Raw genomic sequence first — 24166 nt, 5'->3', positions numbered from 1 at the left:
GGGGGGGGGGGGGACGGACAGCGGGACGAGCGCTGCCGTCCCCACACAGCCAGGGCCTGGAGCCGAGGCAGCCCGGCTTCTTTTATTTCAGGAGCTTGGCAAAGATAAAAAGGGCCTGACTGACAGCCCTGGAAGATGGGAGCCCTTTATTTATCCACAAAGTAGGCATAACAGAAGCAGCAACCAGCCTCCCCCGTGTTCACTTGCCAGTACGCTTTAACACTGATTCATAGGGCCAAAAGGGATTCTTCTATGAATCATCCCATTTGCCTGCCTACATATCACAAGGTATATAATTTCACCAACTGATAATTATTATTTATTATTTGTATTGAACCTCTGTCATGAAGCAGGCTCCTGTCGGGTTAGGCATTGTACAAAACCTGAACAAAATAACAATCCCTGTCCTGAAGAACTTAATTTCTCGAGTGAACCTCTCTGGCCAGGGAGGATGGCTGCTAGGGAGAGAGCACACTCGCTATTTTATTAACAGTCAGACCTAAGCCTGTCTACAGAGACTGCTAACGAGGGAGCTGTGCAGTGCTCCGGGTCTTACTGCAGACATTTTAAATGTACCCAGGAGCAGGCAGAGCTTATAAAAGGGAAAAAAATAATAATGAGAGGATCAGAGCATTTTTTTCACTAGAGCAAAGAGACTTTAGTTATTTATCTTTATTTTTCAGAACATAATAAGGGTTTTTTTCCCTCCCAAATCTGCACTTAGAAGATTTTTTTTTTTCTTTTTTCCCCTTTGACTCCTCTCCTGGCTTTGCATTTTCAAGTTGTAAGTGCCCAGTTGCAGTTTCACAAGCTGAGAGGTCTCTTGCTGTGAAATTCATCATCCACCAAGCTCCGACATTTGTTTCCTGCACGTTATGGTTTCCAGCACAGCTTTGATGTTGGGAACATTGAAAAAAGTGATGATAGCACACCCTAATGCCTGCTGTACACAGAATCTGAGAAGCGAAGGAGATGGGAAATGCATAACATTCGCAACTAATGGTTTTTCCTGCTTGTTTTTAATGAAGCTATAGAAAGGGAGCAGGTGGAGAAGAGAAACTCATTTAGCTGTTACCCTACCACAGGCAAAAGTCAGACTTGGAGATCAAAACTGTCTAGCCCTGCAGTTATTGTGTTTCTTAGACAACATCAAGATCAGCTACAATAAAACAGGTTAAGAGGTGTAAGAGAGCAGTGCAGCATTTCGTCAGCTAGACCCCGGAACTTAGACGGAACGTAAATGCATGCAGGCAGAGGGGCAATGCGAGTGAAAGGAGCTTCTAACCGTCGGCTGAACACAGCAGCCTTACCCCACACCGTGCTACCCCAACAAAGGAAATCACAAACAGCTGAAAACCCCACAGGGACCGACCGGATCAATACCACGCACCGAGGAGCAGTATCAAAATAACGGGATTGAGAGATCTTCACCTGCCAGAGCTGTCCGTGCAAGCGCTCTTTAAGAACTTCAATTCCATTCAAACAAGAAAATATGTTAACCAATACTAAGACCCAGCTAGCTGCCTCAGAGGTTTCTAGAACGTTGCTCATTCTTGCATTCAAGCTCTGACCAAAATTAAGCAGCACTGGAATCTGTGACGGTCCATTTAAATGAATCTGGATTTCGCTTGGATCTAGTTTTAAAATTTAATCCACACGTTATTTTAAAAATAAAAATCAGTCATAAAGTACCATAGCTGCACGTCCACAAAACTATACATTTAAGTGCTTCTCTGTGCAGGCAGATTATTTAGCACCACAGTTAGCATGTGTTTATGGTAAATACATTTTGTACTCTCGGAGGCCCTCTGAGCCTGCTGTTGGCATTAATCACCATGAATTATTTTTTGCTGATTTTTCAACTCTGCATGACGGGATATAGTGCAGGAATTGGAAGGGGAATCACATGATGGTGTGTTTTGTATGGTTTGGGTTTTTTTTTTCTTGTCCCCTCATTTTTGATAGGTTGTGAAATTCAGAAAATTCCCATCATCCTTACTGCCTACAGCAAAGTATAAATAGCATCCAACAGCGCCACTTACTATTTTCCAACCTCCCGTATCTCCATTTATATATGCACTTATGCTACTGCTTTGTTCAAACAACAAAGCCCCAAACAAGAGAGCTGCACGGACAGCAGGACAGAGTTTCAAAACACATCCAAAACCAATACCGTAGTCCTTCGGCACAACGATGAAGTACAAGCAGACTTGTCCGCTGGTGTAGTTCTGGGGATAATTTGGAGAGAGGACGACGCCGTCCGAGCCCGTGTACTGACCACCACAGGGTGCTGCAAGACAGAGCCAAGAAGAGATTCCCAACGTACCCTTGCCAAGCCTGCCTTGAAACATCAGCCTTTTTCCTGCTGCTCTGAGATCTCCCCCCCGTGCGCCGTAACGCCGGGCAGTGTCAGCTGCCCCCAGCCACGATCAATTCTACACGTCAGGCACCGCAGCTCTCACTGCAAGTTCTTATTAAGAAAAATAAGGCTTATCCTAACCCGAGTTCATGCCTGCTTCACATTTAATTATCAAGACCACGGCAAGGCTAAGGGATGCCGTGTACAGTGGCGTAGTCTAATGTGTGATTTGCATTGCTCTCCACCCGACCTTAAAGCTCAGGACCTGCCAGAACGAGCTCCGGCCCTTTTTGCCCTTTCTCAGCAGCAGGAGCCCGGCTCCAGCGGGACCCGTGTCCTCCCCACCAGTGCTTGAGTCAGAGATTTCATTCTTCCAGTCACCACAGACTGGCAGCTATCTCTCAACTCACTTCTCAGATTAAGGAGGTCTGAGCGCAAACCCATCATTTAAACCATTTTCTCATTAAGCCACAAACCAAAATGAAATAACCACAGAACCCCTAAGAAAAAAATACCTTTTGTTTTCTCGGTAAACCCTGACCCTGCTCAGAAAAGCACATGCTCAAGGGCTCTGGGTAGCAAGGATCAGGTTAAGCAAATGTTTAAGCAGCTTCCTGAATCCTGCCCTGCACTAGGGATTTGTCATGTGCATAATCTGTCATGTCCAGTTTTTTCTGTCTCTCAAAAGAAGGTTCAGGAAACCTCATATAAGTCAGCACTTCCAGACCTCTGGATGTTAAAAACCCCTGAAAAATTAAGAAACGCTGACAAAAAACATTCTCTGTCCCCATGCAGGCAGCTCTATGCAAAAGGAACTTCGAGATTTTCATGAGGATAAACTGCTGAAGGATTTGGCGACAGGCAAATTCTCTACTCACCTTCTTCCCTCGTGCCTTACCTGTACAGGTAGGTCGAGGTTTGTTCCACGTGGGTTTTCCATCCCCTCCCATGACACACGTCAGCGTGGAGACCCCTTCAATGTCGTACCCTCCGTCGCAGTAGTAGGTGATTGTAGACCCCAGTTTCAGATCCGTGCCCACGCGTGTGCCATTCTTAATTGACCCAGGGTCGAAGCACGACTCCCGGGGATTTTCTGCAAGAGAGAATTGCCAAGATCTTTACTGGCCTGGTACAGCTACGCTAAAATGTTGGTGGCTGGCATGTTTTTTGGCTCTTCTCATTTGGGAATCTCACCGAAGCATATCGTGAAGAGCAGCACCGTTTGCAGAGTTTAGATTTCAAGCCTCCTCTCAGTGCTGCTGAATCTGGGGAATTACATGGGTCAGACTCTGGCCCAGACCCTTCTCTGGTGCTCAGCTCCAGCACAACTATACTGGAAGGAGGAAGGCTTCAGCTCACACCCGTGTCTGCTGGTACCCAAAATCCAATGAACGAGGCAAAGCTTTGATTTAACTACCTACACTCGCTCTCCCTTCTCGCACAGGGGGCAGGCTGCACGGAACTTCGCAAACCAGGGCGTGTAAACACAGACTGAACACGCAACCCATTTCAGATGTGCTGCATCTGTTCACATTATCTCCTTGGCACCTATCATTCCTGTATCTGAGAGCTGTCTGCTCGCACCACGGAAAGACATCGTGCCATGTGCTAGCTGGTTGACTCTCCAGATGTGCAGCGTGGCTGCAATTATGGCAAAATGATTACAAGCAGTTAGACAAAATGAAGACATTTTTCTCTCTGTTCACTATGCCCTGCAGAGTTAAAAATCCCATTTACATATGAAAATTCCAGTAAAGACTACAGAGCTGTCAGGACTTGGGTATTTCTCTCCTTCTTCTTCTGAGGGCTTTCTTCTTTTTTTTTTTTTTTTTTTCTTTTTTTTCCCCCTGCATGAAATATAATTAGAGGCTTTGATTAATCCTGTGCTTTTGTCATTTGGAAATTGCTCATTAAAGATGAGGGCTTTTCTGAGAGCAGTAGGTCTGCGAACAATTATAATGTGTTTAAGCATTAAATCACGGGCTTTTAGTATTTGGGGAAGGGGTGGAGGGAGAAACAGAAAACAGTAAAGCCCTCAGATCTTGCTTTTGTTTCTTTGTTTGCAGTGAAAAATCGGATTAGCTCTATGGTTTCCTTTACACAACAGCTGTACCACTAGCTAGTGATCCAGGTAGACAGGGCACAAAAGGACATGAAGTGTTTCCACCAGGAACAGCAAAAGTGGGGCCACTGTTTTTTCCCAGAACACCAGTTCCCTAATTTGGGAGCCACAGACTGGTCAACCCTCAAAGCTCCTCACAGACCATCACACACTTGTATCACCGCCTTAACTCACAAAGTCCTGGGTTCTCCTCTGTGCGAGTGGTGTCCTGCTGCACGAACTTTGGACAAGCCACTCGTCCTCTGAGCAGCCCTGTTCCCCAACCAAAGAAGACGTTCCAGTTTATCTGATCCTGGGAAGAGACACACGTGTGCCTGGAAGCATCATTACTGCAGCATTCAGAAGACAGCTCGGATACTCAGAACATGATGGGGAAGACTGGGATTCTAAGACCAAAGAATGACAAATATTTGTATCCCGGTGTTTCCTGGGTGTGATCTGACTGTAGGTCCTGCTGGGAGACCAGCTACTCACAGAAGAGAAACCTTGGTTATTATGAGTAAGATATCACGACCAAAAAGCTTGTTTCAGCCACTGTACCAGGAAGCAAGGCCCTTGGCTCTCTGCTCAGCTCAGATGAACACATTCCCTCCTCATTTATCCTTATGCTTGTGAGACAGAGCTGGAGAAGTGACCCTTCACCATTACCGCCCATCAGTGGGACAGGCCTGGCCACAGAGGTGACGAACCGCTGCCGCCCATCAGTCAACCAGAGCACTCAAGATGCAGCCACACGGCCCGGAGTCCGCTGTAGCACACAAGCCATTTGCAAGTGTAAACGCTTCATCTACTTTTCCAAATTTTTTTTTTTTCACTCCAGAAGCCTTTGCTTCTCTGAATTGCTAATATTCACTTCTAGACCCTTTCACACAAAAGCTGCACCCAACGGCTTCCTCCTGACCACTTTATGTCTCTCTTGTTATTTTGAACACTCTCACTGCCTCTCATCTGACAAGTTGATGTGGCTTCAACCTGTCAGTCAGCCTCCCACCTGGCTGTCAGATGCCTCAGCCATGTGCTTGGATCTCAGCCTCTGCTCTTGCTTTCAAAATTCATGACATTCAGTGCTCAAGTCACTCTGCCGACTGCTGAAAAAAAGGGTGGTGGCTGATTGCAGAGCAGCAGCCCCACTGCTTTTGTTGTGTTCTCCTCATTCTCGACTGTTTCTGTTCCCTTGAGGGTCTGTGCCTTTGGGGACGATGCATCCTCACACACCAGTCCTACACAGAGCTCCAGCTGAACACTCCCCTGCAGATGAACTGCCCTGATGATTCTCAGCAGTAGGCTACAAAGGGAGGCAGGAGCTCAACTTTAAGCAAGTATTTGGTTGTGTGGGGACTGCAAAAGACTCGTAGAGGGATGTGGGGAAGCCACAGCTTCCCCAGCCATTGATTTATTAGGCTATGAAGTGAGTACAGCACGGCTTCCCCATTTAGAAATAACGTTTTATTTTCACTCAGATACTTCAGAAATCGAAGACTTTACCCTGATGTCCCAATTAACATGGATTCAGGCTGCCAAATGTTTAGAGAAGAGTCAAGGCAAAAACGCCATGAGAACTGGCTCATTAGTCCAGAGAAAGCAGAATTTTCTGTGCTTCCCTTCTCCTTTCCTAAGGAAAACTCAAAGCCTGCATGAGCTCCTAGGCCAGGAGGTCAGGCTTTCATCTGCATGTTTGAGAACAGCTTCACTGGAGGGTTGTTGTCTGCAAAGTGCATCGTGAACTCCGCATCTGTGAACATGTGCAACCCGCGATTAAGAGCTAAGCCTTAAAGCAGCCCCAGGAGGAACTGTCTAGAAGACAGTTTTCCACCACAGTCACCGTTTACTGAAGACAGGACAAATTCCATTAGGATCTTAAAGACCAGGCGTAGCCTTGGCGTCCCAAGCAGCTTTGGCTGCTGCCACAGCAGCACACCAGGAGCCCAACACCCTCCAATTCTCCCCCAGGTAAATGGACAACCTTTTCCAAGAGACAGATTTTTTTCAAATGGAAGTTGTTCTAGGGCCAAGCATCATCTCCTACTTCTGACTGTTTTAACAGAAAACAGTGCTGGGTAGTTTTAAACAGCTTGCTTTGCAATGGATTTTACAGAATAGCATTTCTGTGGGGAATTTCCACCTTAAATAACCCATAAGTAATGCTGAACATGTGTTTATAAGCTGAGGACGGGCAAAATAGTTCTGGCGAAATAATAACAGATTTGAAATAAGGCTTGGGGTTTGGGGTTGGGTTTTGTTTTTTTTTTTTTTCATTCCTTTGGAAGGGTGAAAAGTAATCAGTTTTGCTTCATTTGCTTTCAATTTCATGCCTCTTCATTTCTGGCCCACAACAGAAACAGGAAGGTACTAAAAAGTGTGAGAAAACCTGCCACTTCGGAGCATCCAAGCGGGGAACGCCTTCCTATCCTCTGCCCCAAGCATGAGGAGCCAAACCTACACCTGCACCGTGGGTGCCACTCAGCACCCCCCCGTCCAGAGAAGCCGTTCGGATGGAGGCAGGGGCTGATGGGGTCAGCCCCTCTCCTGTGTTCATGACAACAGCTCCTCAGCCCTCATAAAAACTAAGGGAGGGAGGGAGGGAGGGAATAATTTGGGAAAAGCTCTCCAAGCGACTAGCCTGCCCCTTACACACGTGGTCTCCGTTTACAAATTTTAGTGTGTGAGCATATGAAAATGTATCTGAATGGAATCTACGCTTTGTGAGATGCGGCAGCGCAAGCTGATTATTAGAATTCAGTTGATTTCCCAATGAGAAAAGATAATCTTCACTTCAGGGATTCATCCCCAGTCAAATTTAAAAGCCTCTCTGGTGGGATTTTCTGGCGATGGCAGTTTACTGGCAGACCCTCGCCACCGGGTCTTTTAAACTGGCTGGAAACAGTCTGGGAAACTTAGACAGCGTTGCTCCGTAACCAGAAATCTCCCCAGTATAACTCAGATGCACAAGCATTATCTCGGTTCCAAAGAGAATACATGTAGAGCTACTGAGTTAAACCCCTCATTTTTTTTTGTAGCTGAGACACTTAAAAAAATTCTCAAGCAACAACTGAACCAAAACAGAAACTCTAGGTGTACTGCAAGCCGTCTCTTGCCTGTGTTTAAGCTTTTGTTTCGTAACTCTCTTTCCTATTTTGTCATCAAGAACTCATCCTTTTGCTTTGGTAGGCTAACACTTGTCGGGCTTAAGTGAATCTGCTACGAACACAGCGTGCTGCTTTCACAGAAATGACAACATTAACTAAGCCGGTGTTGAGCAAACAAGTACTTTTTTTTTAAGGATTATGGTAAGTTCAACAGACCTTAAACGGAATGCCTGAGCGGAGCATGTCTTCCTTTCCACAAACCAGCCTGAACCCAAAATCTTCTCACTACCGCCAAGTCATTGCAAAGAACAAATTCCTCCCCAGCTGAAACCCCAAACTATTGCATTTACGTTTCGCCTGACCCTCTGAACCAGTCCAAGGCTTTACGCAGACAGTAAACCAAACCTCTGTAAATTTAAGCGTGCGTGGGGAGAGGACGCTTACGGTTTCTTTGCTGGTAACCAGGGTTTGATTTTTCATTCTGCAGCACAGCTGACAGTGCATCATGGGTGCAAAGCAGAAGATATGTGTTCATCTATCAGAAATCCTGCCGGTGTAGTATATCTGTGTAGCTAAACTGGGAAATTGCCTGGCTGAAGATCTGCCCTCAAACACCTCTCTATGGCATGGCTGCATTCCCACTTCACTCTCACTGTCATGCTCTATGCAAAAAATGGCATAATAAAAGCCAAATTCATTCTTCCCTCTCTGTTTTCTCCATTCCTCCTGGCCCCAGAGGACGACTTTCTCTTGAAGAGCCATTGCCCCTGAAACAATTTCGAATGAAGTGCTGAGGCTGTTTGAAATTCACCCGACACGCCGTAGCTGCAGGCTAGCAATACAGTCCCAGTCCCAGGGAAGAGGCAGGATTTCAAGGAGGGACTGACAGATGGCTGCTTTGCCTTTTATTTTTTGGTTGTTGTTGATTTGTTTTTGTTTTTGTTTTTGTTTTTTTTTTTCCTTCCCCAAAACATTACCAAAAGAGGACTACAAAGCCCCTGGTAATTCAGGGCATTTGGCACACGGCTCACACTGGTGACGGATGGTTTTCAGGGCGCTCGGGGCAGAAGCCTGCATGGGCTGCGGCGCTGCCCAAACGCAACGCCGTGGCTGAGAGAAGAGGGTGTCTTTGAACTGTACTTGGGATTCCACGCTGGCAAGGAGCTCAGCTTGGTATTTGATTTTCTTTCACGCGCGTTCCCTCCTGCATTTCTTTTCTTCTTCCTTCGATTCCCCAAAGTTCTATTTTCTGCCGCTTCTCAGACTTGAAACCCAGGTTCCTTTTAAAGTGCGGGGAAATTAATGAGCAAACTTAAAGCCTCATTCTTTTCTCCCAGCAGTTTGGCTTTGTGGGAAGTATGTAGGCGCGATTAACGCTGTAGGAGTGTTTAGGAGAAAAATGCATTGCACAACCACCCTAATTTAATGAGATTTCATTTGTTAACTACCTTCTGGCTGCCCAAAACGAAAAGGGAAAAGGAGAAAACTCAAGACTTAATTTTCAGTAAAATTAATTCTAATGAGAGCAGAAAACTTTTAATCTCTTGCATCTTAAGCAGCACTAATTGTCTTTGTCTTATTATTTTATAAATTTACCGCAGGGAAATTCATCTGTTCAGCATAACTATCAGGAATTGCCCATTTCTCTATCACTTAACCTCCGCTCAGGTAAATTTAAAAGCAGGAACCACACACCGGAGAGAGGATACGGGGAAGAGAGAATTGGCCAAGCACACAGAGAAAGCAGCAGCAGCCCTGAAAACACAGCAGCAGCCCATCCGCTCTCCGGCACGAGCCGTTTCTGCTCCCCCAGCACACAGTTGGCCCAACAAGACTCAACAGCCTGTTTCACAGCGTACGCCGCGGTGCAAAGCCACGGTGCACAGTGGCAGGCATCCAGCGCATCTGAAGCCATCGATGCTTTTTTCCTATACTTCAAAATAGTCCATACAAAGCATGCTTGAAGAATTCTTTCTTTCTAGCCCTGTTGGTTTTTTTTTGTTTTTTTTTTTATTTTCCCAGCTTTTAATCCTTTTCTCCATTCTGCATAATCCCAGCTGATCAGATCTGGCTTTGCAGAGCGTATTTTTAACTACAGTTTGTAACAACTCCATTCTTCCACCTACCCTGTGCACAAACAAGGAACATCTGCCAAAGCCTTCCTTTTTTTTTCCCCCATCAACCAGAACAGCAGTGCCAGGTCTGTCACTTCTCAGCTTGCTCCATCGACAGGGAGCTAAAAGCACCCAGGGAAAAGTCTAACCCCTGGCTCTGTCTCTCACTATTAGAGCTGAAGCCACCACAACGTTCTACTTCCTCCTCCAGCAAGCAAGAAAAAAACCCATTGCTATACCTGTGAACTATTCTGTTCATTTTACTAATTATTAGCGAATTTTTCAATAGATGCTTCAGAATCTTAGGTGAAGCAAAATGCACAGATCGCAGGAGAGCTCCACTGACTCGAGAGCTGAGCATCCACCTCCATCGCCCTCACCTCTACACAGAGCCACCCAGTCGTGTGGCACGTTCTCGAATGGCAGCATCAAGAATCTGGACCAAGATTCCACATTGGATATGGATCCCTGCACCTCCTTTTGTTGGACAAAGCCGCTCTCGCCACTAAGAATAAATCCTCAATCCGTGGCAATGTGGAGCATTCCTAATAACCAGTCCACAGTGCAGCACTCTCCAGCACTCTGAAAGCTCAAATCTGCAATGAAGCAGCATGTTCTGCTCACTGAGGAGAAGATAGAACTATTTAAATTCAGTGTGGAGCAAGAAAGATGACACAGAAGCCTGTACAGAAATGTATATTTTACTGGGAATCTCTCTTGATTTTCTTTAATTAAAAAAAAAAAAAAGTAAAAAACTTTATTTTTGTTAATGAAAGCCCCACACAGAAGCAGCCACGTGACTGACCCTCAGACATGTGACATTCCTTTTATTCTGCTCTTATCTACCTCATGTACCCTCACTCTTCTGCCAGCCCACAGGATCCCCCTCCCTTCAACTCCCCATTTTCCCCCTCAAGCCTCTCGATCAGCTTTGGTGGTCACAAAACAGACACCAGGATCACCGCCTGGAGAGAGCTTTCCTCTGTGTCTAGAGCTTCTCCCCGCTGGTTCAGCCGGGTGGTTTAACCCGAGACTGAGCACAGGTAAAACCCCGTGTACTTGCCAAGCCAGCTGGGCCAGGTGCCCCCCGGCTGCTCTCACCTGTGTAGTCGATGACAAACCCGGAGTTACTGACGGACGCGTCGCTGCGGAAGGCGAGGAAGAGGCTGTTACTGCTGCTCTCTATCCTCTCGGGCAGCTGGGAGCCATAAAAACTTCCGATCAGGGGGCTGAGCGAATCGGGTCCATCGTAGATGTGAAGAAAATCATAGCCAGGCTCCAAACTGAAGCTGCAAAACCGAAGGGAGGAGAGTGCCTAAAGTATGAGTGTGAGCCAGTAGCCCCTGGAAAGCAACACGGGGTCTCCATGGGCTGTACAACCACACCGCTTCTGCCCCAAAACAGCTCCTCAGCTAAGTATTTCTGTCTCCATTCCACACGCGGGGGATTGAGGACTTGTGAGGCAGTCAGAGCACAGAAGCACAAGCCAGTGTGGCTACAGGGTTTTCCTATGTGCCCCAGTTACACGGTTCTGTTGTACAAAACCCCATGTATATCAAAGAGGAGCTGCAGTTGAGATATGTGTGTCTTCCCCAAATTAAGGGGGGGTCTAAAACCAGATTACCCAGGACTACGGGACAGTCCCACCGGTTTGGTTTGGTTCAGAGAGGAAGGGACCCACGTGCAGACCCAGCTCCCGCGGGCAGTGCCTCACCCCTGGTACCCCCTCCCTGCCCAGGAACCACCAGCTCTCGGGTACGTACGTATTGAACACCAGGGCAATGACATAGTCGGGAGAGACAGTCAGTTTCCAGTCACACTCCTTCCCTGGCGGGTAGGGCTCCGGGTACTGCGGGGACAAGATCACTCCCGCCGGTCCTGTCAAGATGCCTCCGCAGGGAGCTGAAGGCAACCAAGGAAAGGGATGAGGCTTTGTCTTCGAGAAACTCAGAGAACAGTAGATGAGATGCAGGAAGGGAGGAGGAGAGCCAGGGATGGATAAGGGGACAGAGAAGGCAGTTTTCAAGGCTGTCCAATCTTAAGGTATTACCAGAGCTGGTAGCAGCCCTCGCAGAGCTGTCACTGCAGAGCTGTTACGCACCCACAGAGCTACGGATGCTGCCACAATCTTTGTAACGTGTATTAAGTGAGAAACCAGAAGGAGCAAGAGATGCTTTACGCTTTCCTGTTGCATTTATTTAGGCAACTCCTGGGCAAAGTCCGGACGGTTGCTAAATGAGTGAAAACACGTTGCCTGGGACTAAAGGCTTGTTTGTGTTCACTGCACTTACCAACACATTAAATGCCAAGCTGATTGAAAAATCAATTATTCACTTTTTTAAGGCTGAAAGTGCTTGCATGTATTTCCACTGTGGTAAATACTCATGATTGATTTATTGCTGTCAGCCTTTCCGCAGTCTATTCATCAAGGTCGATGCTCTCAGATTTCCCCCCGTTGCTCAGATCATTTGGGACGGGGGGAGAGGGGGGCACAGCTTGTGTTCAGCTCTGGTGTCTGATCCCAACCCACCCACAGCAACGCGAACACCGAGAGGGGAAATGAACCCGCGCGGGATGAAGTAACGGGACAAATCTTGGAAGGATCTTCCATGAAGGAGAGAGCATGTGTGTTTATCTCACGGGCTTTTATAAACCCCTGCGAATCCGCAGGAACCCCCACTTATCAGGTAAAATGTAGCAGGGCTGTTCTATAATGATCACAGTAGAGATTGAACTAGAGGCCCTTCTCCAAGGCCCAAAAGCAACTTCTTTTGCCTGCAGGCGCTGAGAACTGTTATCCCTCTCGAATAGAGAAGGAAATCACAGCACAGACAGGGAAGAGTTTAGCTGAAGGTCACACACAAATAACTTGGAAGAACCACAAGGATCTGTTCTGCGTCCATTTACCTTAATCATAACCTTTAGGGTGTGTTCTTCTTCCAGACTGCAAAACCAGGGGAAATTCAGAAGAAACTAAAGCATACGGACTCATTTTTGAAAAGCCTAAGGGAGATGACTGTTCAACACCCTCCGATTTCTTTGATAATCCCACCCACAGTCTCCAAAGGATTTAAACTCGAAACTGGTCCAAGCCACAGCTGTTCGGAGTTGGGTCAGGATAGAGACTTCAAATACCCCAAAACCTCCGGGGGCTGTTTCAGCTGAGGTTCCAGTTCAGCCCACATTGTTTAGGGACTGCCGAAGTTGTACAATAAAGATGTGAAAACATATTTGAAATGCTAAATGCAAACATAAAACCCAAGCCCTAAATTAAACACGGCTTTCTAATTCAGCTCTAACCAGGCAGCCTGTTACAGAGCTCCTATAAAACTGATATTTGGCTACTGATTATTCCTCTAAACCTTTCCTCAGTGAATAGAGAGAAGGAGCAAGACATTGCTTCCAGCTTGTTCACAGAGCTTATGACTTTTAAAGTAAGATTTGTCAGATTTCTGTTCAAAAAGGACCCAACACTGTATCTCCAAGTCAAACTGGAGACAACCCATGGGAATTCATCTCACACCAAGATGAAGTCACTGGCTGCATTTCTCTGAAAAGGACTGAGGGCCCAACTTCTGCTGTGAAAGAAAACTCAACAGGAGAATGACGATACGGGCATGACATGCAACAATATGATTTAGTTACAGCTCCGGGAAGACTAAAAGGACCGTCTCGATCAGGCTGAAAGGGTGCCACACTAGATCATCAAGACAGTCATTCAGAAACCAAGTCATCCTGCAGGGAGCATAAATCCTGTGCGTGCTGTAGAAGTTTCCTAGCTGGCATTAAATCACACGTTCGAAACAGAATTAATAGATTTTTCTTGCTTAGGATAACAATGCATCGACAGAAATGAAGGTCAGAGGTTAAGTAATTTGTGGCTAGCTTTTAATTGGCCAGCAAACTTGATGTTTATTGCTCTTATGTGCTTAGCATGACTTTTTTTTTTTTTTTTAATGTGTTCCGGACATATTAAAGAGAGTCACTTTTATGAGCTGCTTTTATTACTTTATGAGCTCAAGGAAATGTCAAATAGTTCTTTCTCCTGACAGAACTTGCTGTCTTCTCATGCAGAAATTATTCACCCATGACCCCAATCCTCTCCACCAACCCGAGTTTTAAAGAAACCTTTAATTTTGACTTGTCAGGTTAAATATCATCACTTACATTGCAGTATGTCCTATGAGCTTCCAGAATGAACTAGATTCTCATTGTCCCAGCCACTCTGGGGACAAAATTAAGAAGTAGTTCTAGGAGACAGCTACCTGAGACAGACCAACCTTGTCATAAACCTCTTCAGGCCAGGTGAGACTCATCCCCTTCAGACACAGAAGGCTTGCAATGAAACAGGGCAGGGAAGCCAGTGCAACGGGAGGATGGATGCGTGTTCATACCTGTGCAGGAGGGAGGGTCTGGCTGCCAGAAAAATCTGTTCTCAATCTGCACACAAGTGATTTTGGCCTCCCCTTGCAGAGCGTATCCTGGGTTACACTGGAAGATGATGGAGTCACCTGCCTCTTTGCTGTCACCACTCCGGCTCCCGTTCTGGGGAATTCCTGGGTCATTGCAGGAAGTGGCAGTGGAAACTGAAGAGTATTAAAAAATATATATATATATTTTCATATATGTATATTTATATTTAATACAGGCTTACAGCATTGGCTGTCCTTAAACAAATACCCAAGCAATGACTTCACTCTCCATCTCTCCTCCTTCAGTATCCCTTAAAGTTGCCACAAGCACAAAAAATGGCTTTTCCTTTGCACTGAGCATCTGCCACTCCAGCTGGTAAAGGCTCTCGGGAACGGCAAGTTCAAGTGCACTACACAGAGTGCAAGTTTGATGTATAATTGTGCACACGCATGTTTACTTAATAAGTCCAGACATCCACTGATCTTACATGGCATTTTTATAGAATTCTGTGTCAGACACATGCTGCAAAATAAAATAATCCAGCAGCACTTTTTCACTTCCCCTGAGTGGCAGAGCAATTTAGCCTTTAGCCCTGTGAAGTATCAAGCCTGACCTTTTCGAAATGCACTCATCTCCCTCCCAGTCTCGCCGCTGTGTCCCTTTGAGGATGAGATGACCCTCTCAGCAGCTTCTCGGCTGGGGCCAGGCAGCACAGCTTCGCTGCTGACTGAGCTCAAGGTCTGTCAACACTACAACTACTTAACAGCATGGAAAGTCCTGGAGTAATACAAGTTTTGCAAGCTTATATAGATCATTAAAGTTCACAAGATTCAAAACTGTATACTTCTGAGCTTAGGTCTGACTACTTAGTCACACCTTGTGAACAAAGGCTTTGAGCAGGAGCATTCAATAAAGACCAGCTCTGTATCAGGCAGTGGAGCAGAACTTATTTCCTGCTAAGTTGATGAGAGTCTATTACACCTAGGCAGTTTAGAGAAAGCTCCTCTTAAAAGAGCCAGAGGAAATCCCTCTCTCTCTTTCTGTGCAACTGAAGATAAGCAGGGTAGCAGCCCAGCCTGGTCCTTCCACGTAGGCTCAAGCACAAGCCTGGCAAAGGAAGAGGATGGCAGAGATGTCTTGGTCATTCTAGAAGGTCTTGTGCCCAGCACAAACTCTTCCCAAAGAGCTGGCCTGCTCTCCCAGCCATGCAGGGCACCCCCAAGAGAAAGCTATGGGCAAAAGCTGGGGAGAGACAGGATGAGCTCTGACGCTTTAGGTGTGTCTGAGGCCCAGGAAGGTCGCATCGCCCTCCACCTAAGAGCCTCCCGCTTACTGCCACCTCCAAAATAGGCATCTGCTGGTTGGTTGCTGGGCACATCAGCGAAGGCCTGCATCCCGGAAACCTCTGTGTGAATGCTGCGATATATTACCCTAATATAATTTAAATGAATGTGTTTACAAGGCCGAGCCTTAGGTAACAGCAGCCAGGACTTAGGCAGTGACAGATTGCAGTTGCATTACACGTAGCACTGCTGCGAGCAATGACATCCCTGCAGCTGATAGAGCTTTTTTGTGATCTGCATCTCAGGGGATCCAATTTGAGGGATTTTAAATAGACTCAGTTTTCAGACACCACTGACCGACTGCTCTCGGAACGCCCGGGGGAAGCTGCCTGCACACTCGTGTCTCTAAGGGACCTGTGGAACGTGGTGGAAGATACGTGTAATTCCTTCTTGTGTATTCCACAACGTACTGCTCTGCATCTTGCTGCCAAGTTCACCACTGTGAAGGTGACTTGTAGCAGAGGGGAGCACAGAGCTCACCTGCGTTGCAAGGACAAAATACAAGAGGTTTTTGTTTGTTTGTTTTTTTTTCTCTATTTGCAGAGACTGCACCCAAATGTGATAAAGCACAAATGGCTGGAAGACTGCCCAGCTCCTGCTGTCGTGCTCCATCAGTCCTTTGTAGAGACACCTGCAATTGCTTCTCACCAAAGTTAGGTCTGGACGACCCCATGGAAACAACGTAAAGCCCACCTGAAAACTGAACGGCGAAGCCCTGCTTGCTTGTGAAGAAATCCGTGTTGAACTGAAGGATGACGGAGTTGAAGGTGCTGTGGACGTCGCCGGGTAGGCTGGACCCGCTCACCTCCTTTAGGAGGATGCCGTTCTCCACCGGACCGTCCCAAATCCTCAGCACATCGTGGAACTCCTCCGTGTGGAAAACGATGAAATGGAGCCTGTGTGGCAAAATGAACTGGAAGTCAGACCACAAACCGAGCTCTGCCTTTTTTTCCTGAAAGGATTAGAAGCGCGATTGGTACCCAACTAAGGTGTCTTGGCCCACAAGGAAAGTGTTCTCTCCTGTTACCTGCAACTCAGCTTGCACAAAGTCCGCGAGCCCTTCACCAAACTCCACCTGTCTACCCAACCCAGGATCTCTGAGTCACGCACCTCCCTACTAAAACACATCCATAAACAGAAACCAACAGTCACGGATACTAATTTTTTTCTGAAAAGTTAAGTCCTTTCAGGTGTTCTCTCCTAAGCAAACAAAATTACTAATCTCCTAAAAATCTTCAGGAACAAGGTAGAGGTGCAAAGGCCCATCGCAGACGGTGGAAACCTCCCCAGCCAGAACGTCACAGCTGGTTTTACACCGAAGCTGCTCAGACACTGCAATGAGGAGCTGTCACACAGACAAAAGGCTCAGTCAAGGACACACAGCAAATCCGCAGCAGGGAGGTACAAGAGGCTGTGAAGAAGATGAGGGTTTGTCCGTAGTTTCCCTCTCTAACAGATAAACACAAGAGTATTGAAAAAAACTCACTCTAAAAAGAGAATTAGCAGAAAACGTGATGGGGTCCCTTCAGACAACTTACATATATTAATCCAATTCACACATTGTCCCTATGCTGCACACAGCAACAACCTTGGCTGTCCTTTTGCTTTTTTTTGTGTGTCCTGCAAGGAACAGTTCATTGTCAAGAGCCAGCATCTACTGATAAATGCATTGATTTTTGTTACCTGCACTCAGGTCAAAGAACTTGCTTCTGGCACCAGGCTAATCTTGTGTATTGGGGGGGGAAAAAAAAGGAAAGGAAACAACCAAAACCCAATGTTAATTAGAACAGCATCATGCTGGGAAAAAAAAAAAAAAAATCCTTGCCGGGGTGTTAACTGCCCGAAGAGACAGAAAAAGGTGTGCAGGAGGACGGCAAACAGGTGGGTGCAAATTCCGAATACTGGATCGCTGCACCTCTGAGGGGAGAAGTGGCTGATACAGGAAAGGACTTGGACATGTTTTACAAAGTTGTGGATATTGCAAAACTGCATCTATATCAGGTAACAGAGTGACTTCAGTGAGGAATAAACAAAAAAGTGAGGCAGCATGATCCAGCTCTCCAAACTCCACAATAGGAAGGGAGAGAAAACACAAATTAAGAAACTGGCGGCTGGCAATGAGATTACACTGTGCTCTCCACGAGGTATTTATTTTGGTGCTCTGAACGCAGATTTAATTTCCTTACTCTGTGTATTTGATAGCTTTGTCTGCCCGGGAGAGAGGGCTGCAAGGCCTCCAGCACATGCACCGAACGCTCCTTAGCCTTGGAGCTCCTCTCTTCTGCTTTTAAACTAAACCAGGGCTAGGCTCATTTGGTACTTCCACAGGAAATTCCCTGGGGAAAGCCCAAGATGCCGGCAGGAGCCATCACAGCAAGGAAATTCACTCCAGAGCCCGCGCCAGCGATGGACCTAAGGGATGGGAGAAGGCCAGAAGTTCCCTCTGTGCCCAGGGCTCTGGGACAGGACAAATTTGGTGCCAACATCAACCCCCAGTGGGATGTTCCTCCTCCCACCCTGGAATTGGGGGGGGAAGATATCAGACTGTTCTCCTCCCCACCAAACCCACTTCTGCCGTGGAGGGATGCGGAGCAGGTGAGTCCAGGCTTTTCAAAGAGTTTTGGGATCTTCCAAGATCAGAGGTACCATCTAAGCAAAAAATACCGTCGTTATTATTGTTACACCCAAGGGAGTTATCAACACAAGGCTGCGATACATCAGGGTTCAGTCCCTTTCACTCCTGCACTTAAAATGCCAACTGAAGAGGAGTCATTTAATTGCCCCCTTTTTTTTTTTCCACTGCCACATTATCACAGGGGGAAATACCATCTGACACAATGAAATCGGGCTAACATGGGGTAACTCGAGGCATGCCAGTTCGAAACGGGGACAGAAATCTATAAACTGTACTGAGAAAAAAAAAAAAAATCTGCAAAAAATAAAACAATCAGGTACTGTGCTTAAAACCCCGACAGCCCACGGCGGAAAACAAGGAAGCACTCACTTGGCTGCTTTCCCATTTATTCGGGGCAAACATAAATACGTCAGGTAGAACCATAAAAGGGGGGAGGCGGGGGGGGGAAAGCCACTGCAATGTACTCAGCAACAAAATGATGTCCACAGATTCCAACAAAAACCCAAAGAGCTGATTCATAAATCTACCTAGCAGGGACCTTGAGCAAAGAGAGAAAAGCTAGGCTTAAGGAAAATAAGAATGGATCAGAGCAAAGCTGTTCTCCACAGGTGCACTGGCCTTGTTACGTTGGCTCTCAGGTTAACTGGTTCTAGTAGCCAAAACCACCCGAGGAAAAGCCGTCGCTGAAGAGCTCAGAAACAGGGAAACGCTGGCAGAGACTGGCCCGGGGGAAGGGGACACCCTGGAACCGCCGTGGCCTGGCAGAGCTCAGCACCAGCTCCCCGTGGGGCCACGGCTGCCTACGGCAACTCACTCCCCTCCTTTATTTTAAAGAAATGACTTGCAGGCAAGGCTCCACCACGAGGAGAATGTCTCAGCACGAAAAGCAGATGACACAGTGGCGAGGCGCAGGGCTGTCCCAGCGCCCGTTGGTTCAGGAGGCTGTTGGGCTAGCTGATTTTATTGAGGAAACTGGTGTGCTCTGGAGCAAATCCATCTATTCAACAGGCACATCTGTAACCAAACAGCATGGGTTTTCCATCAGTCTGATTCTATTCCCAGCAGGGCTTCGTTTAAGACAAGACAGAGACGCTGGTTTAGCAGACAACGGAGAGGAAGAGAGTTTGGTTCCTGCACTCTGACAATGCCAGTTACGTCCATCAAAATGCAGCAAAAAATAAATTAGGAATTGCGGCTGTATATATGTGACAGAGGGAAAGTTCTCCCAGCTTAGCAAGGAGCGGAGAGGAGGAGAGACCAGTTCTGCCCTGATAACCTGCAGGACCTTTGGTGCGGTTTAGCTGCAGCTCTTCAGGAAGCAGCACCCCCCCAGCCCCAGTGACCAACCTGGGGCTCTTTCTGCTGCCATTTCCCACCCGACTCGGCTGTGCTGTGCAGGAGGCTGAGCTCCTGCCCGGACCTGGCTCCAGCAGCTCAGTGCAGCCTGACACACTGGCAATGCCCACATAGTTTGCACCAAAGCCAGTTTCAGTCTTTCTCTCACACTAACAGCAGTTTGCAGGGCTGCCCACTGCCTCCCTCTAGCCTAGACAAGGTTCCTGAACCTAAAAGCTGTTAAAAAATGTGACGTCTCCAGAAATCTGCCGTGAAGCAAACTGGAACATTCCAACATTCTCACTCATATTTCTAGATGAGACTGAAAAATGGAACCTGTCAATACAGCACCATCCATTAAACTAGGATTAGCAGTATCATTAAACTCTCTGATGACACCGAGATCGCTGCTCTACACCGAGACACTGCTGCCACGTCTGTGTATTCTCTGCTCTCAGCTGTGCAGGCAGTACTCGAAGGCAAGGTTCGTTCATTTTCCAGTCCACCCTCCCACTTCTTCTTCCTCTCCCCAAGAGGCTCACAGATAAGCCAAGTCATTTTAGTTGTAATTTTATGTGCGTGTGCATGTGTGTGTTTGCACATGCACAAAATTAATCCTTTCTCAAAGCGCAACCCTTCAACTTTCGTGGCAATGAGGTACAGACTAATTTTTCTCGCCTTCCTCTCCTTCCCCTCGTTCTGTGCAGATACAGCTTTATTCAAAAAAAGCTTTGGTGATTAATTTTAATGTAAGTTGTAAATGAGAGCTTTATACAATTGTATCATGCGTGAAGGGGATTATTTTTCCAATGGATTATCATAAAAATGAAGTTGCTGAAAATGTGCTCTCAACTACCCAGAGATCATCTGTTCTGTTTGAGGAACCAAAGAAAGGAACAGAAGAAGGGAGCTCTCATCTCTGATGAAAGGAAGGGTCACAATGTACATTACCTGGCATCGTTTCATTTCGGGGTTGACCCCTTCCAAGCCTCTGGCTGATCCTGCACATGCAGGCCTACAGCTCTGCTCCTCTGAGTACACCTGCAGAGCAGACGGGGATCACACGTGGGAGTAAAGTTCACTTCCCGAAGGAGTGTCTGCACAGGGGAGAGTCTCTTACACTTTTTTTTGGGGGGGTGGGAAGAAGGGATGCTCTCATGGCTGCTTTGTCCTGTAAAAATCTTTGGATTATTCAGAATCTTTTACAGGCAAATGAGAAGGAGAGGAGACTTCGACTGGAAGTTGCCTGTGCAGGAACACAGCTGCACTGGCTGTGCTCCTTCTCCTGTGTTCATACCAGAAACCATCTGCTATGGAACCAGGCTGAAGAGCAGAGCTGATAGAGGGAATTTCTGCATTAAGTAAAGAGGAAAATACTGGACCAAATCTATCTCCAGCATAAATCCATTGACTAAAAGCACCATAGAGCTCAACATGATTAAGTCTCAGCTGAAGAGATGCTAAGTGCTGATGCAGCAAGGAAGCCACGGTGAAGATAAGAGGGCATCTCCAATGGACTGGAACAGCAACAGGTCTCGCGTCAGCCCAGAAACGGGGCTGACAGCAGCTAACAAGCATTAGAAATTCTGACGGGAGATCGTGGGAGAAGAGGATTCTTGTTGAACAGCCAGAATCTACATTCCTCCCTCTCAAGTCCCATCACTTAGCAAAAAATTTACTGGCCAACATCCTTGAGTTTTCTGACAAAGATGGCTTCAGCTGGACTGAAATATGTAAGTACACAGGGAGCAGCACTGACATGGCTTGCTAGGGCTTGGGCAAACTTCAGCGTGGGAACGGTGGTTAAGCAGCAGGGATCACCGATGAAGAATCACAGAGCAGGGAACTGCCTGGATTCTGCTGGTGACTGCACTAACTTTACGAGCCAAATGTTCTCTGTACCATGCTCACCTAAGTGCCAAATTCACACGACTTATAAACAAACGACATTTCAAAGTGCCGTTTTCCAACAGAAAAGTGGCCACAGAACGATAAGAGAAGTCAGAGGAACAGGAGGAGAGACACTCTTGGGTCTCTGTACAGACCAGATGTTTAGAAACCATCTTGAGTCTTTTCCTTCGGGAGGATAATTACATCGTATGAGTTCTATTTATTATCAAAACAATAAATGCCAATAGAAGCTGAAGGCTAAGTGCTGCGGACTCAGTTCTCCAGCTGTCCACTCACACCTGGGGACCGTCACACCTGACCATTCATTCTCGCAAACGTAACACGACAGAGCTCACCCCTTCCAGTGTTAATTTACTGTGGCAGCAGGAATGGGAGAGGAACCAAACCCATAATTGTCTTCCGTTTATACTTTCCTGGGATGCAAGCTCCCAAGCGATTTTATAGATACGTCCTCGTTTAGAATTATGTCACTTGGAGGCATGTTAAACACTTCTGGGAAATTCCACACTAATCTGGTGGAAAAGGTTTGTTTCTGAACACGTCCCATTAAGGAAAGGGGTGAAGAGCACTTCCATTGTAGATGCCTGTAAAAGTTCTGGGGTGTTATTTTAATACAGTAACACCACAGGCAGCAATAGCAATTAATTTGTCTTCACCACCCATGGCACAATAGCTGTTACTGGCACGGGCCATATGGGCTAAAAAACTTAAAGAGAAAGAAGTGATGCTGCTTCTGTCCAAGCTGGCAAGGAGACAAACCAGCCTTTGTTTCTTCATTTGGGACTCTCCAAGTGACTCTCTACTTGTCTTATATAATTACTGATCTACTTCTGGAACAATAAGCTGTACGCGGAAAGACAAATGAGCTCTAATAACCTGGCCCAACTCACCCTATCGTGCAACCAGCTTCTGCCTCTATTGTCCAAATACAATTCAGATTATGATCGTAGGGTGTTGGGTAGCCGGGAGACAGGATCCGTCCTGACGACTCTCCTTTGATAGTACCCCCACACTCAGCTGAAAGAAACATATGGGTTATTGAGAAGATTTATGACATATTATGGTTCTTACTTGGCAACAATGCAAATCTCAGCCTACGAATACAACAGGGAGTATTTCTTGCCATTTAAAGAGAATCTCAAAGCCTACAAAACAAAGATAAAGAGAGTCATTTAATTCAGCTAAAAGACTGAGTTACCAGAATAACTCGGCACTTCTGTGCACAGTTATTCCTAACACCTGACATGCTGTCAAAGCTTCCCTCCACCTTTTTGACTTTGTAGTGAATAAAGGCAGAGCCTGCCAGCATCCTGCTTTACCTGAATCACACATGTGGGATGGAAGAGCTCAATTCTTCTGCCTGTATCTGTGAAAGTCTTAACGACTCATCAGTGTGATGAAATGAAGAAGGCAACATATTTATGTATCTGCTAAATGAACCTCAAAGGAATGTGAGGATTTTGAATACATTTCCATAATGTATCCATTAAAATTCTGTAATTTTCCATGTGCTCACACAGACACAACCATTCATGTGTATGTGTAGTGAATAGGTTAAATGTTAAGAAGATGTATAAATCACAGAAATTTGTCTTTTCGCCTCAATAATCAAGGCTAAAATTCAGCAGAGATTTACCTCATGGAGAATGGTCCTAACTCAGAGGCAAATAGAGAGTGCCAGTGTCTGAGCACATCACTTACAACCATGAAAGCAGCCTTCTAGGCAACCTTCTGGTTGTTGAGATCTGGCAGAAGACTAAGTCTGTAAGAACTTCCGCCTGTCCTGGCAACAGTATGATAATCGTGAAGCTGTCAAGCAACAGACCAACAGCGCTTCGCTCAGATACACAAAACTTGGTATCAAGAATTTTCCAAGCAAGAAGATATCCTTCTGGAGAGCTACAGGTAAAAGGGAACTCAGGGCTTAGCTAAGGAAAGACTGAGGGAATTAAAACATCTGAGGATCTGGAATCAGATGTCGTGTAGCTCTCAAATAAACATGACGTCGTACTGTCAAACGTCCGGACACACGTTCCTGTCTGCCATCATCAGAAAGTGCCACTCTTGTTTCACACGTTCAAGTGAAAGGACAAAGACTGGAAAAGCAGCAGTCTGCTTGTAGGGAAGCGAGAAACCTTGTTGCGTCTGTGCTCGACGCACAGCGTTTCACATGAAGTGTGCTTGTGGAAGTTCTGAAGAGATCAGAGCGCTCAGTCCGAAGGTGCCTGACCCAGCACCCTTATCACGGTCTTTATTAACGTAACGGGTGCACTCAGAATCAGAGTTAACATCATCCGTATGAGCACAGGAGGAGGAAAGGGCGTTCAGTGCGACGCCCGCGAAGGACTCGTTAGGGGACGTTTTAAAAGCAAGAGTCGTCTCACCTACGCAGGTTGGCAGGGGTTGATCCCAAGCTCTCCGCTCCCCTGTCAGGCAGACCAGCACCCTGCTGCCTCGCAGGGTGTAGCCAGGGTCACAGCTGAAGGACACAGAGCTGCCCGCAAAGTGTCCCTCGTCATGGACCTTGTAGCCGAACTGTGGGATGCCAGGGTCCTCGCATTTAATGAGTTCAAAACCTGGAGCGGGAGGAACAGCATGTGTTTTCATCAGATATTTAACGGCCAAGAGATATTCACACAAGATCATATTAGTATTTTCTTCTTAAAATCATTTGCTGAAGAGAAAAACCACCATATTGAAAATTTTTAAAATTAATATTTGAACAAGATCCCAGAAATCTGCCATCTCAGCTTCGATCCAAAGTTTCTCTGTCGCCACTGCCTCATTCACAACAGAAAAGGTTCGCTGGCAGAGTCATCTCCCCCATTCCAATTCCACTTGAGACTAC

General features: G+C 46.5%; 1 protein-coding gene across 1 annotated transcript in view; it reads right to left on the bottom strand.

The window, feature by feature from the left end:
• CSMD2 (CUB and Sushi multiple domains 2) overlaps positions 1-24166 on the bottom strand; it is a 287923-nt gene that overhangs the window by 73424 nt on the left and 190333 nt on the right. Inside the window, exons 25-32 of the mRNA XM_026863211.1 lie at positions 23703-23894; positions 22209-22335; positions 16131-16333; positions 14076-14267; positions 11445-11583; positions 10783-10970; positions 3258-3452; positions 2174-2290 (exon numbers count right to left, since the gene is read on the bottom strand). Of these exons, the coding sequence (XP_026719012.1) occupies positions 2174-2290; positions 3258-3452; positions 10783-10970; positions 11445-11583; positions 14076-14267; positions 16131-16333; positions 22209-22335; positions 23703-23894 (1353 nt within the window). The remainder of the gene's footprint in view (positions 1-2173; positions 2291-3257; positions 3453-10782; positions 10971-11444; positions 11584-14075; positions 14268-16130; positions 16334-22208; positions 22336-23702; positions 23895-24166) is intronic.

Source organism: Athene cunicularia, assembly GCF_003259725.1.
Source record: "Athene cunicularia isolate RWA chromosome 23 unlocalized genomic scaffold, athCun1 chr23_part1, whole genome shotgun sequence".
Lineage (NCBI taxonomy): Eukaryota > Metazoa > Chordata > Aves > Strigiformes > Strigidae > Athene > Athene cunicularia.
This window is presented reverse-complemented; position numbering and strand designations above follow the sequence as displayed.